Source organism: Rhizopus delemar, genomic scaffold (assembly GCF_000149305.1).
Source record: "Rhizopus delemar RA 99-880 supercont3.12 genomic scaffold, whole genome shotgun sequence".
Classification (NCBI taxonomy): domain Eukaryota; kingdom Fungi; phylum Mucoromycota; class Mucoromycetes; order Mucorales; family Rhizopodaceae; genus Rhizopus; species Rhizopus delemar.
The window spans coordinates 473879-494861 of NW_027137838.1; the positions used below are offsets into that span (position 1 = coordinate 473879).

The 20983-nt window shown below is 34.0% G+C and overlaps 7 protein-coding genes across 7 annotated transcripts; 6 read left to right on the plus strand and 1 right to left on the minus strand.

The window, feature by feature from the left end:
* Window positions 1-2506: 2506 nt before the first annotated feature.
* RO3G_13461 (40S ribosomal protein eS6) lies at window positions 2507-3190 on the minus strand (the record flags this gene model as incomplete). Its single annotated transcript, XM_067668045.1, has 2 exons — window positions 2507-2797; window positions 2849-3190. The coding sequence occupies 2 exons, from the start codon at window positions 3188-3190 to the stop codon at window positions 2507-2509; spliced, it is 633 nt and encodes a 210-aa protein (XP_067524146.1).
* Window positions 3191-4109: 919 nt separating this feature from the next.
* Window positions 4110-4930, plus strand: RO3G_13462 (uncharacterized protein; the record flags this gene model as incomplete). Its single annotated transcript, XM_067668046.1, has 4 exons — window positions 4110-4264; window positions 4328-4505; window positions 4561-4697; window positions 4759-4930. The coding sequence occupies 4 exons, from the start codon at window positions 4110-4112 to the stop codon at window positions 4928-4930; spliced, it is 642 nt and encodes a 213-aa protein (XP_067524147.1).
* A 1107-nt stretch (window positions 4931-6037) lies between these two features.
* On the plus strand, window positions 6038-7064 carry RO3G_13463 (Ras-like protein 3; the record flags this gene model as incomplete). The annotated part of the gene is made up of 6 exons (XM_067668047.1): window positions 6038-6063; window positions 6116-6144; window positions 6204-6278; window positions 6334-6415; window positions 6476-6865; window positions 7031-7064. 6 exons carry the CDS (start codon window positions 6038-6040, stop codon window positions 7062-7064), a joined length of 636 nt encoding a protein of 211 aa, XP_067524148.1.
* Window positions 7065-7717: 653 nt separating this feature from the next.
* Window positions 7718-9315, plus strand: RO3G_13464 (uncharacterized protein; the record flags this gene model as incomplete). The annotated part of the gene is made up of 6 exons (XM_067668048.1): window positions 7718-7758; window positions 7858-8164; window positions 8217-8420; window positions 8484-8741; window positions 8807-9166; window positions 9220-9315. 6 exons carry the CDS (start codon window positions 7718-7720, stop codon window positions 9313-9315), a joined length of 1266 nt encoding a protein of 421 aa, XP_067524149.1.
* A 2201-nt stretch (window positions 9316-11516) lies between these two features.
* On the plus strand, window positions 11517-13719 carry RO3G_13465 (uncharacterized protein; the record flags this gene model as incomplete). Its single annotated transcript, XM_067668049.1, has 3 exons — window positions 11517-11550; window positions 11598-11980; window positions 12145-13719. 3 exons carry the CDS (start codon window positions 11517-11519, stop codon window positions 13717-13719), a joined length of 1992 nt encoding a protein of 663 aa, XP_067524150.1.
* A 3245-nt stretch (window positions 13720-16964) lies between these two features.
* On the plus strand, window positions 16965-18075 carry RO3G_13466 (uncharacterized protein; the record flags this gene model as incomplete). Its single annotated transcript, XM_067668050.1, has 6 exons — window positions 16965-17076; window positions 17140-17208; window positions 17265-17397; window positions 17447-17500; window positions 17560-17768; window positions 17822-18075. The coding sequence occupies 6 exons, from the start codon at window positions 16965-16967 to the stop codon at window positions 18073-18075; spliced, it is 831 nt and encodes a 276-aa protein (XP_067524151.1).
* Window positions 18076-18435: 360 nt separating this feature from the next.
* On the plus strand, window positions 18436-20452 carry RO3G_13467 (uncharacterized protein; the record flags this gene model as incomplete). Its single annotated transcript, XM_067668051.1, has 5 exons — window positions 18436-18452; window positions 18509-19525; window positions 19578-19859; window positions 19914-20047; window positions 20103-20452. The coding sequence occupies 5 exons, from the start codon at window positions 18436-18438 to the stop codon at window positions 20450-20452; spliced, it is 1800 nt and encodes a 599-aa protein (XP_067524152.1).
* Between the last annotated feature and the right edge of the window lie 531 nt (window positions 20453-20983).

The window sequence follows — 20983 nt, forward strand, 5'->3', positions numbered from 1 at the left end:
TTTGTATCAAGAATCAACTTGCCCAGCGTCCACCCTCAAAATGGAAAGGTAGTTCTATAAAGCTTCTGTTAAGGGTAATGGGATCTAAATGTTTAGATAGGTTGAGCCTAGTCGATTGCCTTGTCTTGCTAATTGGAGAAATAATTATACACTTGAGACTGTATTGACTGAGTTGCGACGGTAAGGGAGGGGGGAGGGAGTGATATTGGTTGAGATAATTTGTATTAAACATGTCTTATGACAATAGAGAAATGGCCACAGTTGGTAGAAAGTTACCACACCTCCTGAAGGTACAACTTTTTGAATACAAAATAAAAGATAGTTTGCAAGAATGTTTGTCGCCTAGTTAAACACAGATCACTGCTCTTATCAAAACGAACACCATAGTCTTTCTACAGCCTGTTTCTCGCAATACATAACTCCCCTCTCCCTTCTTTTTCTTACTTTTGTATTCAAAACTAATATTAATACACTGTTGAATTTTTTGCCAATTATTTTCTACGTATTGTTATGTATCAGGGTATTTGAGAATGGTAAGTAGATGAGAATGATATTCATTAATTATAGCAAGCAATTGCTTAAGATAGAGACAGACCATTTCAAAAGTATTATTATTGTTGCTGTTTCAATTAGTACTATTCACAATTATCAATTACTTTAAAAGCTCCTTAAGTCTTCATTGGCCTAGATGTTTCGATTGGTATAGTACTTTATTTGCTTCCTGGTCCTTTTGCTCGCAATATTCCGTAACACAATGTGGATTGTACTGTTTGATTTTAATAACATTTCGATCTGAAGGTAATAATGGCATGATTCGCAATGTATTTTTACATCATTAAGCAAAGTAAATAAAACATTGTGTTGTAAATATCAGCATATACAAAGTTATTATGCTCTTTTCATTTATAGTCTTCCTATTGATTTGCCCAAATAGGACAAGATAAAAAAAATAAAAGAAAGTTGAGAAAAAGGTAATAAAGTGAATAAAAGAAAAAGGATGATGTTTATAGAGTTACTATGTAACAAAAAGAAAAAGAGAGGTAATGGATCATTGCAAAGTGATTGCATGTGAGCTATCATCAGTACATATCATATGAAACATAAAGTATTATGCAGATGAATGAGAATTGAAGCTACTACAATTAAAAATCATCTTTTGTACATTTATAAACACTCAATAAGCTAAATCATTCACAATATTATCCAAAGCCATCTTATTTTGACTTAACAACATCTAATAACAAGCAAAAAATAGTTGTCATTGTTTACGTAGATTAGATTTCTATTTTTAAGAAGGGAGGATAAAAACACAAACATTGATTATTTCTTTATTTAGTTGCCTAGCAACAGATTTATTCATAATTGAATACATGTATTCCTTTGTATATGAATAGTTCACTCAAGGAGCAAGAATGTGATTCATCTTCCACTCCTACCATCACACTTTAATATCAATTTGTCTTGTAATCTATCTCTCCTGTTCAATTTAGCTTACAACTACTCTTTGTTTTATTAATTAAGCATTGTCATGACAACTTGTAAAAAAAAAAGCTGAATTTGAACTCTTTGAGTGTAACTTTCTTTTGGTGCTTTGACGGGAATTCAAATAGTGGTTTAGTGTTTGCATTGTGATCGGAAGGCTCGGGAATGCTTTTTGGTGTAAAGTAATTATCGTCATTTTACAAAAAAAAAAAAAAAAAAAACAAAATGAACCATGTTTAAAACTTGTCCATAAAAGATACAAAAGAACGTATATGAAAAGATATTATTTACAAAAAGGAATTTTTATTTAATAAAAAAACACATGGATTCCAGAATCTTTTTTTTTTTGTTTTTTTTTTTTTCACACCAAAATAGCATAAGCCAGAAATATTTACATGGTTGATTCTGTGTAGGGTTCATGTATACGGTAACGATCAATTATTCATTTTTAATAAAGCTAACGTTTTTTTTCTCTGCAGTTAAGTTGGGAGCTCTTTTTCCACCACGATAACTAATATGGCGTTCATGTATCCAAGGACTTGCTGCTAACTCTGCATCGAATACAGGTAAACATTGAACAGACAAAAGGGAAAATAAAGCCAGTGTGATAAGACTAAGGGATTTCATTTTGAGAGTAAATAAATAAATAAATAAATGAAAAAGAAAAAAGAAAAAAGAAAAAAAAAAAGAAATTTATAGGGACACCGGCTTATCATTACGTTATAGTTTCATTTGGGGAACGTGACTTTCTGCATTAATTCTAGAGTATTTTTTTTTCTCACTTTTTTTTCTTTATCATTTCTACATATTTTTTTTTGGCTGGGGTTCTACAGGTTATATCATCTTGATGCATTTTATGTACGACATGTTTGTCAAAGAAGAATCCGATCGGATGTTTTTTTCCTCTTTGTAACCCATTTATCCCCCCCTTATCTGAGTCACACCCGATTTGATACAATGTTTATATGAAAAAAAGTTGATTAAAAAAAGGAGGGATGAATTTATTCCTTTTTAAAGAAATAATTTAAGCAGATGCAGATTTTTGCATAGAAGAAGTACGACGACGTTCAATCTTCTTATCCTTGGCTTCCTTAACACGTTTAGCAAGCAATTGCTTGTATTCGGCTTCAGCTTCACGAGAAGCTTCGGTTCTTCTACGCTTAATAGCTTGTCTACGTCTCTTGTGTTGAAGAGTACGAGGGGTAACAAGACGTTGGATTTTAGGGGCCTTGGTGTAAGCCTTCTTACCCTCAGTCTTTGGTTGAACTTCACGGCGAATGACATATTTACGGACATCGTCTTCCTTGGACAAGTTCTACAAACAAAATGGTTAAATACACAGTTGTCTCTTTTGACTAAAGCTTACAAAGAATCTTCTGATCTTGGAAGCACGCTTGGGACCAAGACGCTTGGGAACAGTGGTATCAGTCAAACCAGGAATATCTTGTTCACCTTGCTTAACAACAACCAAAGACAAGACAGACAGATCAGAACCAACGATACAACCGCGAACAGACTTTCTCTTGCGTTCTCCAGTACGGCGAGGACGGTAACAAGAGTGACCTTTGGACATCAACAAACGAACACGGTGAGGTAAAAGAACACCTTGTTTCATAGGGAAACCTTGTTTGTCGTTACCACCAGTAATACGGAATACATAACCCTTGAATTCGTCACCGAGAGTATCGCCAGAGACTTCTTGGGCCATACGCTTATCGTAGAAACCGCGGCTAAGAAAAATAAGGTTAATCCGTTTCATTCGACATGTCCACCTTCCCTCCTCTTCTCTCTCCCCCTTTTTTTTTGGTCAATTATTCATGATGGTGTATCTATTTGGCTTCTTTCTCACTCCACATACTCCATCTCATTCTCGCTTTCTCATTGCCCATTTTTCCCGATTTTTCAATTTACTTACAGACGACGTTCATCTTCAATTTCAATCAATTTTTGGCAGCCAGTGGCTGGGTTGGCGATGTTCAACTAAAGAATGGGTCAGTTACTGCAAGAGAATCATCCATCCATCAAAAATCCATTCACACACCTTCATGACTCGTCAGATGGAAAGGACAGTTCGATCATTAAGCTTTTCTTTTGATTTTATTTCGCTGTGTATGAAAATATGTGGGGGATGTGCTTTACTTTGTTTGATGGCCCCCTCCATCCTGATTTGGAGTCCGTCCGGCCCAGGCAGTGGTCGGACAAATAAGTCAACGTAATGCAAGTGTTTGTTGATGCATTGGTTGAGTATGGATCTTGGATAGGCACGACGTGAAAGACCCAAAACGATACTTTTTATGTATATTCAATTGTCTTTATCTCACTTTTCTAATCTTCATTCACTACAAACCTATTTTGTAGTGGAAAAGGTACGTACAGAATTAATCCCATTGCGCGTAAAGCTTACAAATACAAAAAAGAAACGAATGAGCATAACCTATTTACTATCATTCAACCACAACATAACCAATTCAGTCACTGTATCTATCTTGTGGTGGATTGAGATAAAGAAAAAGAAAAGCAAGTTGGAAAGTAACTACATTGTGGCTTAGCATACTGTCCTCCCCCCCCCACTTTCCCTTTTTTAAAAAATGAAAGGGACCAAAACCGTTTTTTGTTAATTCGAGAATATGGCCTCTGCAGCTGTTGATTACTCAATCAAGCACCCACTTCAAAATACTTGGACTTTATGGTTTGACAACCCAGGCAAGAAGACCAGTGCCCAATCTTGGGCCGATAATTTGAAGGAGGTTATTTCTATTGAAAACGTGGAAGACTTTTGGAGGTAATGAAAGTACACTGTTTAGAAAAAAAAAAAAGAGTGGCCTATTAAAAAAAAAGAGTATAGCACTTTTAACAATGTCTGTAAGATTAACCACCTTTCTCCTAATTCCAACTTTCACCTTTTCAAACAAGGCATTCGTCCTGAATGGGAAGACCCTGCTAACGCCGAAGGTGGTAAATACGGAATTCAATTTCCCAAGAATAAGGCAGGCGATGCTATTAATGAGCATTGGATGAACCTTGTAAGCACCAGGTGTTTTCTATTTTTGATTTTTTTTTATTAAAAAGTTAGTATAGCTCTTGGCTGTCATTGGTGAGCAATTAGATGAAGAAGATGAGGTTTGCGGTGCTGTTGTTTCTGTAAGAAAGTCCTTTTATAGAGTAGCCTTATGGACTAAAACAAGTAAGGATGAAGAAAAAGTTGAAAAAATCAGGTACACAAGGAAAAAAAAAAAAATGTGTAACAAAAGTGACTAAAAGGCATGAATTTTATAGTAAGCAACTTCGAGACATTCTTAACCTTCCCGAAGAAATCGTTATTGAGTTTGTCCCCCATGTTGATGCTACTGCCAAGGTTGCTGCTGCATTGGCTTCCGCTACTCTTGAAGAGGGTGCCACTGAGACTGTTGCTTTAGAGGAAAAGCCTGAGGCTTCCAAAGAAGCTTAATATGTATCTTAGAAATATAAAGTAAATCTTTTTTACAACCCAAAAAATCCCACATTTGGATATATTATGCAACTAATTCAAAGAAAATGGCTTCATGCTTTAAGGTCAGCTCTCTCCATATTATTTTTTTTTTAAAAAAGAAAAAAGCGAGTTTATGAAAAGTAGTAGAGGGAGACAGAAATGAAGTAAATTAACCTATACTTTAATCAATTCTCCTTTATATCTCATCAAAATAAGAATAAGCTCGATTTTATATAAAGCAGAAAAATGGATTGATATAAAATCTTTGCCTCAGCTATGAATCCCCTTGAAAGCTTAATAACCTTGAGAGTTTTTCCCTTTTTGTGTGTGTTTTCTATGATGTTAAGGGAGACAGAAGGAAGAAATCAAAAGAGAATAAAGGAGAGAGGGTGAAGGAAAAGGAAGCTTCATTGTTACTTTGTTCCTGGTGTTCAAATAGTGTGTTGGCCTTTTTACCTAGCAAAAGAATAAATCAAATGGACACTTTCTTTAGATGCTATTAAAACCAGAATCATACTGAAGATAACTGTTTGTCTAAGAAAGTTATAGATTATATAACCTTTTCACTGTAGCAAAAAAAAATAAAAAATAAAAAAGTTTTCATAAGGGATTTTACAGTCAATACTTGAAAGGCCCTTAAATTATTTGCTTTGTTTGAATGAGGGGGAGACATAGGGCTTTGTCGTTAAAGGATTTTTTCAAACTTGCATTATACATATGGCATCCCAATAACCCAACAAGGTGTTTTTATATCTAGGTTTTAGCAATAAAAACTATTGTGTGTAGACAATAAACGTAAAAGCCTGATCTGTATTTTCCCCTCTTTTTAATACTGAAAAAAGCTATAAGGAGACACACACACACAAGAATAGTTTATTAAAAGCAAGAGCTATCAAGAATGGAAATTTTTCTCATGTAATGGATCGTAAACAAGCAAAAATGTTTTTGTAACAGACTTTTTTTTGTCTCCTGCTGTGTATTTCCCCTCTTTTTTTTTTCGAGTATATTTCTTTATTTCTTCTCCTTAATTCTTTTTATTTCTTTCTTTCTTTTCTTCTCATTTCTCTTTAGCCTGATTTCAAGCAAATGTCCAAGGCATCATTTCTTAGAGAGTAAAGAGAAGATACAATGAGATTTTATTTTTACTGAGTTTTGATTTTTTAGGTACAAAATAGTCATTGTAGGAGGTGGTGGTAAGAGAAGAAATAGAGAAAATGAAGAGGGTGAAGTTTGAATTCATATCTACTTATAGGTGTTGGTAAATCTGCATTAACCATTCAATTTATTCAATCTCACTTTGTGGATGAATATGATCCAACAATTGAAGGTACAAGGCCTATATAACTAAATAAAGCTTGCTTCTCATGTTTGCGGGAGTATAGATTCCTATCGTAAGCAGTGTGTTATTGATGAAGAAACAGCTTTATTAGATGTATTGGATACAGCTGGACAAGAAGAATACAGGTAACTCTACATTGAAAAAAAAAAAAAAAAAAGCCAAATTTTTATTCATATGCTGATTAGTGCAATGCGAGAACAATACATGAGAAATGGTGAAGGATTTATTCTGGTCTATTCAATCACATCGCGTCTTTCCTTTGAAGAAGTCAACACTTTCTATCAGCAAATTCGTCGTGTCAAAGACCGAGATTTTTTCCCCATGATCCTTGTGGGTAACAAATGTGATTTGGAAGGTGATAGACGAGTTTCAAGCCAAGAAGGAAAGGATTTAGCAAAGAGCTTTGGATGCCTTTTTATTGAGACATCAGCCAAACAGCGAATTCGAGTAGACGATGTATTTTATGACGTTGTACGTGAGATTCGTCGAATGAATAAAGAACAAGAAGGCAAATCAAAGGACGCGTTTGATTTGACTGAATCAAATGGTGGTGATTGTTGTGGCTGTATCTTGATGTAATACTCTATTGGACCTATTTTAATTATAATTGTGTGCAATACGTGCACACCTATTTTATCCTTTTTTTTTTTTTTTCTTCTAATAACAATAATAATATTAAATAATGATGTGTATAAAAATAAATATACAGAGACATATATATGCTGCAATTTATTATATAGCATAATAGCTACAATGGTGCTATTAAATCTTTGATTTAGAATAAAGAAAAGTTTGCTGTTAAGCATAATGAAAATTATCGAAAGCCTGGACAATAGCATGCAAGTAGAACGCTGTTTGAGGTTCATCAATATTGCGTACAGAATGAAACTATGGCTTGTATAGAATGAAGTTACAAGTATAAATCTACGTCAAACATGGTACATTTCTTTTATTTGTTCCTTATTTTATAGGAGAAAAGAAAGCAAATAAAAAGGGGATGTAAAAAATAATTGACTTGCTAATAAAAGGTAATCCAGACTGAATAGTCTATAGTGTGAAGTTTGTAATCGTTTTCTTTTGGTATATAAGCTAAGATATTAATGAGTTATTCTCTGGATATTTCTTTGACTGCTCACAATTACTTTTTAATTCATCTTCAATTTACTATCATGTATTACTTTTTAAATTCTCTATAGAAGTTTTATGTAATTCTAGCATGCTTTTATTTGTTGCTTACAATATACATTTATCATATAAAAGCCTGTACACTTAGTATATCTTCTGCGCACATATGCATAGATACTGTTCATCATTTCTCGGCGCTGAAAATAAAAGTAAATTCGATTTCCGCTTATGAAATATCTCACCAAGTCTTTGATGGAAAATGCTCTTTTTTTCACAACTAAAAAAAAACAGCATAGAAAAAGATGACTAAATTACCTGTTGTGGTTATGGATAATGGTACAGGGTAATGAACTACTTTTAAAAGAAAAACAAAATTCACTAGCTAATACTTGTTTTTTTTTTTTCTTTGGCGCAAAAATAGGTACACTAAGCTTGGGTTTAGTGGAAATAACGAACCGTCATTTGTATTCCCTACTGCTATTTCTACGCGTGAAAGCGCCGGAAATACCGGAAGACCTGGCGTACACTCCAAGCCTTCTTTCTTGAGTAATAACCTTGCTTCCAAACGAGGTATTGAAGACCTTGATTTCTACATTGGAGATGAAGCTATTGCACAAGCCAAGACGATGGCTCTGAACTATCCCATCCGACACGGCCAAATCAGTAACTGGGATCATATGGAACGATTTTGGGAACAATCTATCTTTAAATACTTGCGTTGTGAACCAGAGGATCATTATTTTCTTCTAGTAAATAGTATTACAACAAATACAAAGATTGAAAGTTAACATTGTTCAATAGACTGAGCCCCCTTTGAATGTGCCAGAAAATCGTGAAATGACAGCCGAAATTATGTTTGAATCTTTTAATGTACAAGGTCTTTATATTGCTGTCCAAGCTGTCTTGGCATTAGCTGCTTCTTGGACTTCCAATAAAGTGAATGAGCAGACTTTGACTGGTACTGTAGTCGACTCTGGTGATGGTGTCACTCACGTCATTCCTGTGGTAAGCAACTTTCTTGAAGGGAAGAAGAAAGACAGAAGGGGCTCACCTATTTCTTTCACATAGGCTGAAGGTTACGTCATTGGTAGCTCTATCAAGAGTGTACCTATTGCTGGTCGAGATATTACATCATTTGTTCAAAACTTGCTTCGTGAACGTGGCGAAACAAATATTCCACCTGAAGACTCTTTACGTATAGCTGAAGCTATCAAGGAGGATTATAGTTATGTTTGTCCTGATATTGTCAAGGAATTTAAAAAGTATGACCAAGAACCTAGCAAGTACTTTAAAAAATATGATGGTATTTACTCAGTCACTGGAAAGGTAAAGAAAAAAAAAAGTAAAATAAAGCCAAAAAGCAAGAGTATTCATTTTATTTTTATGCATAGAGTTATTCTGTGGATGTCGGTTTCGAACGTTTCCTTGCTCCTGAAATTTTTTTTAATCCAGAAATTGCCAGTTCAGACTTTTTAACTCCTTTGCCTGAGATTGTGGATACTGTTATTCAAACAAGTCCTATTGATGTCCGAAGAGGATTATACAAGAACATTGTTTTGTCTGGTGGATCAACCATGTTTAAAGGATTTGATAAGAGACTTCAAAGAGATATCAAACGTGTGGTTGATAAACGTATCCAAGATAGCGAGCTTACCAGTGGTTCTAAAGCAACACCCATGGAGGTCAATGTTATTTCACACAAAAAGCAGCGTCATGCTGTTTGGTTTGGTGGTAGCTTATTAGCTTCTACTGTAAGTAAACATGTTAACTTGCATTTAGCTTATATAACAAATATTATACATAGGGCGAATTTTATAATTATTGTCACACAAAAGCTGAATATGATGAATATGGACCAAGTATTTGTCGTCATAACAGAGTATTTAACTCTGTCTTGTAATACCCGTGTTATAATAAATAAATGTACTGAATTAAAACACGGATCAAATAACTGGAAAAGTTTATTTTTAAGAAAATTTTGATAATGATTTAAGCATTTTTTCAGCTGGATTGTCATTGCCGTTGATTGCATTGAATTCAACCAGCAATGAATAATGCGAGAGCAAGAAAGTATAAAAGTAACAATATTGCCTACATTTAACTTTTTCTTAACATATATGCATAGGCCATTGTGTAAATACATGAAGCGCTTATGTCTTTTATGAGCAATCTAAGTGGAAAAGAAGCTTGAACGACTATTAAAGAATTTGTTCTATATTTATATCAAGAAATTGAGTCCTCATGTTGACATGCATTTAATCGATACCAAGTTTTTTTTTAGTGGAAAAATTGCTAAAAAACGGAAAGAGTTATCAATAGTAAAGCTTTTTATTTATTAACACTTCATTTTTTTCTTAAAAATAACAATAATAGTAATAATACAATTGAATGAAATAAAAATGGCTTTTGTTTCCAAAAGAAAAATACGGAATCTTGACTTATTACATTAGCTAGCATTGCTTTTGTAAATTACAAAAGGTATGGCTTACGATTAAATAACGATTGATATATGGTTGTATAAAAAATATTTTCTTGACAGAAGTTTTTATTATTTGGATAGTATAATTGTAACGCAAGTATCAAAAACCTTATTTCTTTTGATAATCATCAATTGCTTTTCATTTCAAGATTGAATACTTTACAAAATGATCTAACAGCTAACTATTATAGAGAGTAGACAAAAGTTAAAGAAAGAGGGGGGGGAATAAGCATAAACTTATTTTTGAATCATAAGCCAACAAAAAAAAAAAAAAAAAAAATAGAATTAAAAATGGATAACAATCTACAATGCCAATTTTATTGACGACGATAATTAAGCGAAAGTAGTAATAAGCTAATTTTCAAAGGATAAACTTGATACATTGTCAAGTTAATTATGCTGTCACTCTTTATTCATTTGTTATAAACATTGTTAAAAGGAATTTTATAAAGGGTTTGAGAAATAGACATAATAATAATATGAAGTGTTTGTTTAGAATGATAAACATGTACAGTAAAAAAAAAAGTTATATATAAAAAGTTTTAAAAAGTTTGATAATGATTTATTGCAGCTCGTAGGTACCTTTAATTAATCTTAGATACAGTTCAAGCAAATATAAAGAGTCCTGAAATATTTAGTAAAACCATTGCTTGGTCTCACTGATTTTTTGACTTTTATTTTCATGCTTAAATATTTCACTCTTTCTCCAGACCTGTTGTAATCACTACATTTTCTTTGTACTTAGTATTTATCAATTCAATAGTCTTCAGTCTTGTTCGCCATCCAAATAAGGTATTCAAATGACAATATGTTCTCTGAACTATGCTCTATCCTTTTTTAAGAGCATAATAACACGAAAAGACAACGATAAGAAAACAGATAATAAAATATAGCATTTTATTAAAAGATTTGACATTCATACCAAAAAGGTCTCCGGTTATCATTTATTCCCCCTTTATTCTAGCAGCAGATGTATTTAACCTAAGAAAAGCTTCATTTAATTAAAGTAAATTCGCAAATTGACATGAAAAAGACGCCAATAACACTAGTTGAGATTTAAATTTCCGCAATTCTTCTTTACAAAATGTAAACTGATATTGATAGGACTGCAATAGATATTTCAAGGCTAAAGCGTTGTTTGTTGATAAGTTAATAAGCCCCTGTAAGTAATCCTGCTTCTGTAAACATCTACAAGCTTATCATTTAGATGCATTTATACAATATGAGCTGATCTTTGCACTTTGACTTTTGAATGAATAGAAAATATGTGATACATGCTTAGTGCATTTCTGTTATAGCTTGTGCGCTTTGTAGTTTCATGCTAGAATAAATTAATAGTAAGATATATAAAAATGAAAAAAAAGGTATTAGTGGTTATCATAAAAGGAAAAAAAATCGTGATTGCTAAAGGGCATGTGTTACATTTATTCTGCCTTTATCAGTTGCTTGTAAATGGATTGAATGTGTTTGTTACACAATTGGGAATAAAAATTACTTTCGCTCTTTGAAAAATGCGTGTGCTCTGGTTAAAATAAAGTCACACACAAACACATAAATTTTAAGTTGATTTCCCACTTCTTTTTCTTTTTTCTTCTCCCTTCTTTTTTTTCATATATGTTTGAATGATGATGCAACATGATGAAGTATTAGAGTCAAGTAAGTTGTATATTTTTGATATATTATCATATTTATAATAAATATAGTTCGAGATTCAAGAGCAAACCAATTACAAGCTTGTAGACAGCGTATTGCTTTATTTAAAGGATTACAAATTGAAAGCTTTGAAGACAGAGCCTTAGCGCTTGAAAAGATTATTCAAGTAGTCAAATCATTTATAAGGTCATCGTCTTCGCGTTCTTCTTTGTCACCATTATCGACTTCTAACGCGACATCACCTACTGCAATCATAAATGGTTGTGTGACAGAAGAAGTAGAGACAGCAGAGCAGCAAAAGAATGAAGAGGAGGACAATGATGAATATAGCGAACAGCTATTATATTATTTATTGACAATATTAAGATTATCAATTACTTGCCCGTATGCTGATGTCAGACAGACATTTAAGGAACTATTGAGTATATTAAAGGTAGTTGTGTATCGCGTATATGCTTATGTATATGTTTATTAAAGACAATGTGGCTTTAGGAAACAACCAATTGTGCTATTCCTCAACCAAAGTTTAATTCGCCTTCACACTTTATTTCACTGTATGATATATTTTCACTTGAGTCTAATTCATCTTCAAATCAGTTTGTCTATTACCCACGTTCTTCAAATATATCATTTTCACCTTGGTCTTCTTCTGTTTCACAACATAACGATGAAAACGATCCTTCAATGCCAGAAACCGCATGTACAAATAGCAACGACAACAATAATGATTCTATAGATACCAACAATAACAATATACCTGATGTTAATTTTTCAGACTTCACTGGTGGAAGACCCTCGGATGAATACGTTCGACAAATGATGATCAAGACATTCACAGAAGATGGAAGGCTCTTCAATATACAGCGTATATTCTCATTCTTTCCATCGTTCTTTGAAATTCATCATGTCACGTTTACAAAAATTACCAAAGCGCCCTTAGGACCACTCCATCGAACATGGAAAGCTTATATTAGCATCATGGTCTCTGCTCTTCAAAAGTGTCAATATATGGTCTCCACATTTAAATTAGACTTTTTGTATAATGGTGGGAATCCAGATTGGTTAAAAGGGATTGATCATATACCAGCGAAACTAAGAAACGTGAGTACACTCATCTTAAAATTGGCTCGCCAACCTTGGAATCTGAATACAGAAGATATTACCGATTTACTGACAGGTGATTTGGGAGATGCCTGGAGTAGAGGGGAACTAGTGCAAGCTGTGCTTATCATTGGTACTGTCTTGGGTTTGTCAAGCTTTATACTAGGATGTGGCATCACACCTGAGATTGATATGACGGGTGGTTTTGATATGACATTCGGTCCATGTCAAGGAGGAATAGAAAACGAACTGAATATCAACAGTAACGATCTCATTGCTACAACCACTGATACTAATTGGAATAATGATGACAATCAGCAGGATTTATTGTTTTCATCTGACCATGGTGTTGGTCTTGGATTATCTATTGACATTGAAGAAACCACTAAAGATTTAATTAATAAATTGAAATCTAAAAAGAACAGTTCACTAAAGGAAGAACTTATCGAAAGCCTCGATAAAATGGATTTAAACAATGAAAAGCGACAAATGAAAATAAAGACAAACTTTGACTTGCCAACAAGAAATACGCTTGAAATTAATGCGATCCATGAAGATTTGGACAGGTTTATCGATCCAGCATTAAGTCAATCCATTCAATTACAAACGTTTGATTCAACACAACATAGTGAATTCATGCTTGGTGAATACTGTTGGGAAGATCACGGTTGTGATTTAGCCAATTACTATCTTCCTGGTATTGGTGATGATCTAGTAGCAGAATTTACGGAGGCTATCAGTATTACGGATTGGAGTATATTTCATCCTGTAGCGGAAGAAGTAGTTGATACATCACCATTAAGGTATGCCATCTGGTATCAAACTCAAAAGATAATGGGCGTTACAAAGGAAGATTACACATATGCAGACATTCCTACCTTCTTGAATGAACGAATGACTCAATACCTTCAAGACCTTTGTATGTCACCACACAAGATTCAAAGAAATGATTGGTGTAATCTTGGTATCTCTTTGCGCCCTGAAGAGAAGTGCCATGTAAATTTATTGATTGCATCTGCAAGAAAACAAGCCGTGTTATGCTATGGTCTTTGTTTAATATCTGAAGTATAAATAATATAAATAATAAATAAATAAAAATATATACATATAAAAAACCTAATTTATTTCACTCGTGTACATATTCTTTTTTCATGTCAATTTAAGTCATAAATTTTTTAATTACCATGGAAATCAATGCTTTAACAGCTTAGCGAGTACACGTGAAAAATGGCGAGTGAAACATATTAATACAGACAAGGGCTTCTGATACAAATATTATGTAATCCGCATCGATATCTATTCAACCTTTTTGCGATTAATTATTTAATGAAAGCAACCAGTGTACCATGACCCTTTTTTGTCGGATCATAAACGGTCTTGGTCCTGTTTTGTACAAGCTCAATATAAAATAAATAAACAGCAATGTATGAGCTGTAAGGGATATTGTATGCTTATATATGAGCTCATTGTCTATTCATGTATTTTCGATGGTGCAGAAAGTGCTATTCATACCAAATGAATTTACTCAGTCTCCATGATGATGTCTCCTGTCAGCATGCGTAAATCTATTGTACTTATGCATATTTTTGTAATGGCAAGTTTAACTTCAAAAAAGTTACTTTGATAGAGGCATGCTGTGGCATTGTTCTCGTTTTATTTAACTCATATGACCGTGTCATTAATTCTTGATCAAGCATAGACTCTATTTGTGGTTTTCCAAAGTTGTCTCAAACCGCTGTTCTTCATAGAAAAGGTTTTCATCTTCATATTAGACATATCAAGTGTTAGCGAACAGTTTGAATCCTTCAAGTCGTACAAGTTAAATCAACGAATAAAACAAAACATTCAGTTTATTTCACTTTCAAATCTATCAACATACTTGTATAAATTACCTAACTTAATTCTATTGGAATTTAGTTTTTTTAATATTGTCCGTAGATTCAAGATGGGTTGATATAATGAGTTTTATATTTGATAGCCGCATTAAAGAGTTGGCAGATCATTGTTTGGATAATATATGGATCTCTCAATATTAGTTTATACTTCCTACAAAGTAAAAGAGAAAAGATGTGACGCGAGATAAAACAGTATGAGCATTCTTGTAAGCCTCAAAATGGTATATACATCCCTTATTTGCACGAAGCTCTTTAGCTGTCATTTTAAGTTTTATACATAGTTGCTCTATGCATTAACTAAGAATTTATTGTCTTCCTTGTACAGCTGTACCCACAGAATGTGTCGCTTCATATCGAATTCTTTGTCATATAAGCTTTCTTGTACAAACATTTTCATTACATATTTTACTGCTTGACTTTAGAGACCGCAGCATATTCAATTAGAAAATTATTGATGTTTCTTTTTAAATTTTTTTTTTTTTGGACAAACATGGTATTTCTACTCCCTTCTACCAAGGTGATACTCCACCTTATGAGACTACTTTCCAAGCAAGAACATCTCTATATTCTCCAATTTCAGTTCCTTCTACACTCCTTTGCGCTTCCAGATGATACTCTGATTTCTCGCTTATTGATCTATATCCGACGTTCTAATAGTCATTCGCAATGATATACACTCTCAAAGCCATATTTATGGAAAAGATGCCTATTTTACCTTCAATTTCTAGACAAACGAGCTTTAAAAAAGATCCAGCTATAGTTCCGATAAGACAATCCCTGTCAAAAATGCTCCTCCAGTAACTCTATAATTCATTCCTAATATCGTCCGGTTATTTCCGTGGACCTTATCTTGTGGCTACAAATGATCTGAATAGAACGAAGACACTGTGTGTGTGTGTTGACATCTCAGATGATTGCCTAGTGGTACATCCAGGTCATGTCACTTCTATCCTTCACAGACACTTACAAAGCCACACTGTATTCATTATCTCAATATGCACTGCCGACTACAACTGCTTGAAACAATACCCGATCCTCTGTCCTTTCTTGGCTTCTATGATGGCCTACTATCTGTAATATCCTTCGTGAGCTCGACTGGGTATGTCATGAATAAGCTCCACCTTTACTATCATATCTTGAGCAAAGACTCCTCGATTGATCTCCCACTTTCCCCTGTTAGAACCTCTTACAATTGTCGCTATTTCTTTCATTCCAAATGTTTTTACCCTTGATCCTCTAAAAGTCTTTTAGTTTCCACTCATTTCTTAATTTAACCCAGGCGAGAACGATGAAAACTAAATCATCATGCGCCCATTTAGGGATTTAATGCTGTAAATAAAGTAACTGTTTAAGCATATTTCTATTTCTGTCACAGAATTCAACTTTCAGCAATCTTTGGTAGTTATTCGTGTACTTTTAATTCATTATGAAGCCTTAGGTGATAGCTTAAACCTTACCACCGAGAATTATCTAGTGACAATTACAAATTTGACGTTGACGCCTATTCATATAAAAGTTTTCTCTTTCTTCATTTTACTGTTGTTTATTGATGGATTAGTATGAATACAGTGTTTTCATGGTTCGAATTTGCGTCGTTGAAGGTAAGTGTTTTATCTCACTTTTCCTGATTTATTGAATTTTAACTCTGGAAATTCAGTTTCAGTGTACCCATAATTAAATTAATTAACCAATCAGAATTAAATCGGTAGCATTGACAACATTATAGTGCAGTGAGTGAATTCTTGACAACATGAAAAACTAACGCAATTTGTAGTAGCCGTGGTTTATTTACAAATGTTCTTACACGTCTTTACAAATGTAGGATGTTTTCTGAATACTATTTCAAGAAAAACAAGAGATTGAGCACACGTAAAGAATATCTTTTGTATATTTTAGTGTGAGCTGCGGTTACTGACAAGTAATATCACCCCAAATCAATATGTCAAGACAGCAATTGTTTATTTCATGCACTTCTTTATGATGTATGGACTGCACGTTCTGCTGAACAAGTTGACGAGACTAAGAATAGTTTTTTTTTGTGTTTAATTTATTTTAATTTGATTTCCAATTGGTCAATTTCTTGGCATGTACTATGCTACTGACAAGTGAATGAGGCGATCTTTTACACTATTTATTCGCAATGAAGCTCAAAATGAAAAATATTTTTTATATAACAGGCAAGCTTAAAGTGTTTACTAATTAAAAGGTTCTAGAGTTTTGCTTTCTTGTTTTGGTAAAAGCTAATCATGAAACGGTAACCTATTTTGCGTAAAAACGAGAAACGGAGTTGCTTTCTTTTTACTGTGTTAAAAATAGGTTTTTTTTTAATTATTTTTATATTTGTGTAAATTGTCTTTTTTTTTTATTGTCCCCCTTTCCTACCCCCTTAATTCTTTCTTTTTTCTTTTACACTTTTTTTTAATGAAATTATCATTGCTTTTTGGTTGTTTAGTAGCACTTGTTGCTATCAGTTTTGTTCAAGCCGATTCACTTCAAGATGAAATTGATAGTGCATTAAAGAAATTTTGTAGTGGTAAAGTATAAATTATAATATATATTGGCCACAAGTACATGTATTAAAATTTATTTACATCAGGTATCTCTGTTACTGCTCCTACAAAAGGACAAACTTTCTCAAATGCAAAGAAGGTTACAGTCACAGTTAGTATGTATCTTACTACTTTAATATATGCATATAACATTAAACAATGAACTTTATAGCAAGAAAGCCTAATGCTCAAGCAAAGGTCATTAATGGTGTTGATGCTTACTCTATCAATAGCAAAGGAAAGGCTACTTATCTTAGCACTATCTGGACTGGTAGCTACAAATTAAACAAGAAGGCTACATTAAGGTACTTACTTTTTATACAATACTCCTTTTACTTACCCTTTCTTTTTTAGCGTTGATTTGACCAAATACAAGAAGCTTAAGCTTCCTGGACAATTCGAATTCCGGTAATTAAGATCCCTTTTATTTAAAAAAAGAAGAGAAATAAACTAAATGTACTTTACAGTGTCTGGGTCCACAACACAGCAGGTCCTGATTGTACTTTGATGTCTAAGGTTTTCAAGGCCAAGAAGTCTACTCACTCAAATGCTGCTGAAGAAGAAGAATATAAGTCATTGAGCGAAAACATTGATCGTGGTTGTTTCGGTGTTGAGCTTACTTCTCCTACCATTGGCGAAAAGGTCTCTGCTGACAAGCAATACACTGTACAAATCCGTAAGTTTATTCACATGCTAACATTACTTTCCACTCACATTACACCCAATCAGAACGTGATACTGCTGCCCATACCGATACTTTAACTTCTTTAGAGCTTTACTCTGTCAATATTGAAACTCGAGAATCTAAATTAATTCACAGCAGCTGGTCTGGCAACAAGTCAGTTACTAACATGTTTAATGTTAAAGACACTATTCCTGAATCTGCTAAAGATGACAATGCCGCTTTCTATTACAAGTTAACTGGTACCACACAGCATGATGAAACTTGTGAGTTCTTCTCTCATCCTTTCTATTTGAATTAAGATGAAATAATAACAATAAAAATACACACTTATTCCCAAAAATAAATGCAAGATTATTTAATGATTTCGCATTTAAAAAAAAGACATCTCGAACTTGATTTCTCTTTGATCTTGTATTCTTTAATTCATAAAAGCTTCTGTGAGAGCATAATATAGTTCCGCTTATTGTCTTTTCATGTTGCTGTCTTTTCTTAACTTTTAGCGCTTGAGAGTTCTAAAGATCTATGCCATCCTTTGCCTTAAGCTATATCCACGTGATTTATACTGTCCAATCTGAGTTTGTATAATTTTTTTTAAAAAAAAATGCTGACGTTTTTTTTTTTTTTTTCCTCTCCGTTTTTCTTTTTTTCCTTACTTATAATGGCTTCACTTTCAAGGTAAAATTATCATAAATTAAGACAAAGAAAACAACTAATTTCAAAAAACGATTTAGTCTTTTACCAAAGCCTCGTCAGAGCTTAGCATCTTCTTCTTCAGCACCTCAGCTTGAGAAACAAATCAATCAAATAATCACAAAAGCAACGAGCCATCGCATTCCACCTTATGGTCAGCGACAAAACTTTCGACCACGTCTTCCCGAAGATTTCGGCAACGGAGGAGCTTTTCCTGAAATCCACATTGCTCAATTCCCACTGGATATGGGTCGCAAAGACAAATCAGGCGCAGAACGTAAGGGTGGTGCTTTAACACTTCAAGTAGATGCGGATGGTAATGTCAAATATGATGCTATTGCCAGACAGGGACACAGCGATGATCGTATTATTCACAGCTCTTTCAAGGACATGGTGCCATTAAAGGAGCGCAAAGATGTTGATGTCGACAAGCTTGCGATGGACAGACCGAGTGAGGAAGAAGTGCAAAGCGTAGCAGAAAAGACGCGATTAGCTTTGGAACGCATAGTGAACTCAAAAGTACAAGCAGCTAAACCTAAAAATGTGGTTTCTACCTCAGGAGGAACCAACAAGGACCCTACCTACATTCGCTACACACCTGCCCATACTGGAGATGGATTTAACTCGGGTGCCAAACAACGTATCATTCGTATGGTTGATGCTCCCATTGATCCTATGGAGCCTCCTAGCCATTTGCATAAAAAGGTGCCTAGAGGCCCACCATCACCACCGGCACCTGTCATGCACTCTCCTCCTCGTAAATTGACAGCTAAAGAACAAGCCGAGTGGATTATTCCGCCATGTATCTCAAATTGGAAGAATACAAAGGGTTACACTATTCCGTTGGATAAGCGTTTGGCTGCGGATGGTCGTGGTCTTCAAGAGTTGACAATTAACGATAATTTTGCCAAGTTTTCTGAAGCTCTGTATGCTGCTGATCGTCATGCTCGTGAGGAAGTAAGACAAAGAAATTTAATGCAGCAAAAATTGGCACAGAAGAAAAAGGAAGCAGAGGAAGAAAAGCTTAGACAGCTTGCCCAAAAAGCGCGTGAAGAAAGGTATGGTTTACAACCATGACTCTTGTTTGAATATACTCATCTTTTTATGTAGAGCTGGTTTCAAGCCTTCAAGTAACAGCAGTGAACCACCTTCGAATGCTAACAGACCTACAGCTGCTTCACTTATTGCAGACTATGATTCTTCAGAAGAATCAGGATCTGATAGATCAGAAAGCGAAGATGAATCACCCGTTAAAAGACGTGAAGGAAAAGACAGTGATGAAGAAGAGGCTAGAGAAAGAGATCAAGTCAGAAGAGACCTCCAAAAGAAACGACAGAGAGAATTACGAATGAGTAATATGGGTACAGAGGCTAAAGCTAGGCATCTTGCTCGGTAAGTGAAAAAGCAAATGTGAACGTATATTGAAATATTGATTGAATATATTAGTGAGCAAGGACGTGATATTTCTGAAAAGATTGCTCTTGGATTAGCTAAACCAACATTAAGCAAGGAAAGCATGTTTGATGCGAGATTGTTCAATCAAACCGAAGGCATTGGATCTGGATTTAAAGATGAGGATGGTATGTACATGTAAAAGACATTGTCTGGATCAAATACTGATAACCTTGATATTAGCTTATTCAACATATGATAAGCCTCTCTTTAATCAATCATCAACTTCAATTTACAGATACAGAGGAGAAAACCACGAATCCGAAGTGTTAGGAAGCACTAATGCCGAAGACCTTGAAAACGCGATAAGACAAGATAAATTTGGTACACGTAAAGGATTCCAAGGTGCAGAAGGCGGTGCTTCTAGCAGTGGTCCTGTTGAATTTGAACGTGAGACCTTAGGAAAGCCAAAGAATACAGACAAAGACGTGTTTGGTTTAGATACCTTTTTGAACAAGGCAAAAAAAGGAAAGAGAACAAGAGAAGATGAGGATGACTATGCCAGCGATGAAGATCGTAGAAGAAGAAGATAATTTTATTGAATTTTTTTTTTACCAAATAAACCTTTGAAGTTCATTAGGTTCATTTTGCCATGTAAATGGTCTATAAATAAATAAATACATTGTAATAACATGCGTGCATAAATAAAATGCAAGTGCCAACGCTGTGTTACGAATTGATTGTGATGGAACATGAATCATGTAAAACAAATAGGGAATGATGAAATATCTAAATTCTAATAAAGGTGAAGGTACGAGGGTCAAAACGAGAGTAATCAAGTATCCAAGGTTAAATAGTAACGTGTTGTTGCCTAAAATAACACTTGTTAATCCGATCTGTCTATCTATATGCATGTATACCAAGTCTATGAATATTAAAATGACCACTGATGATATAAAGTGGTGTGAACAAATATCTTACAGTCCAATGTCTCTTGTAAACTTTTCTCCAAACATAAAAGCTGTAATGTCTATTATCACTCAAAATAAAAGGATGCTCGTATCTATGTTATATCACCTTCTTTTAATTTTAAAGTGTATGCATGTCTTATTTTACTTACGTGT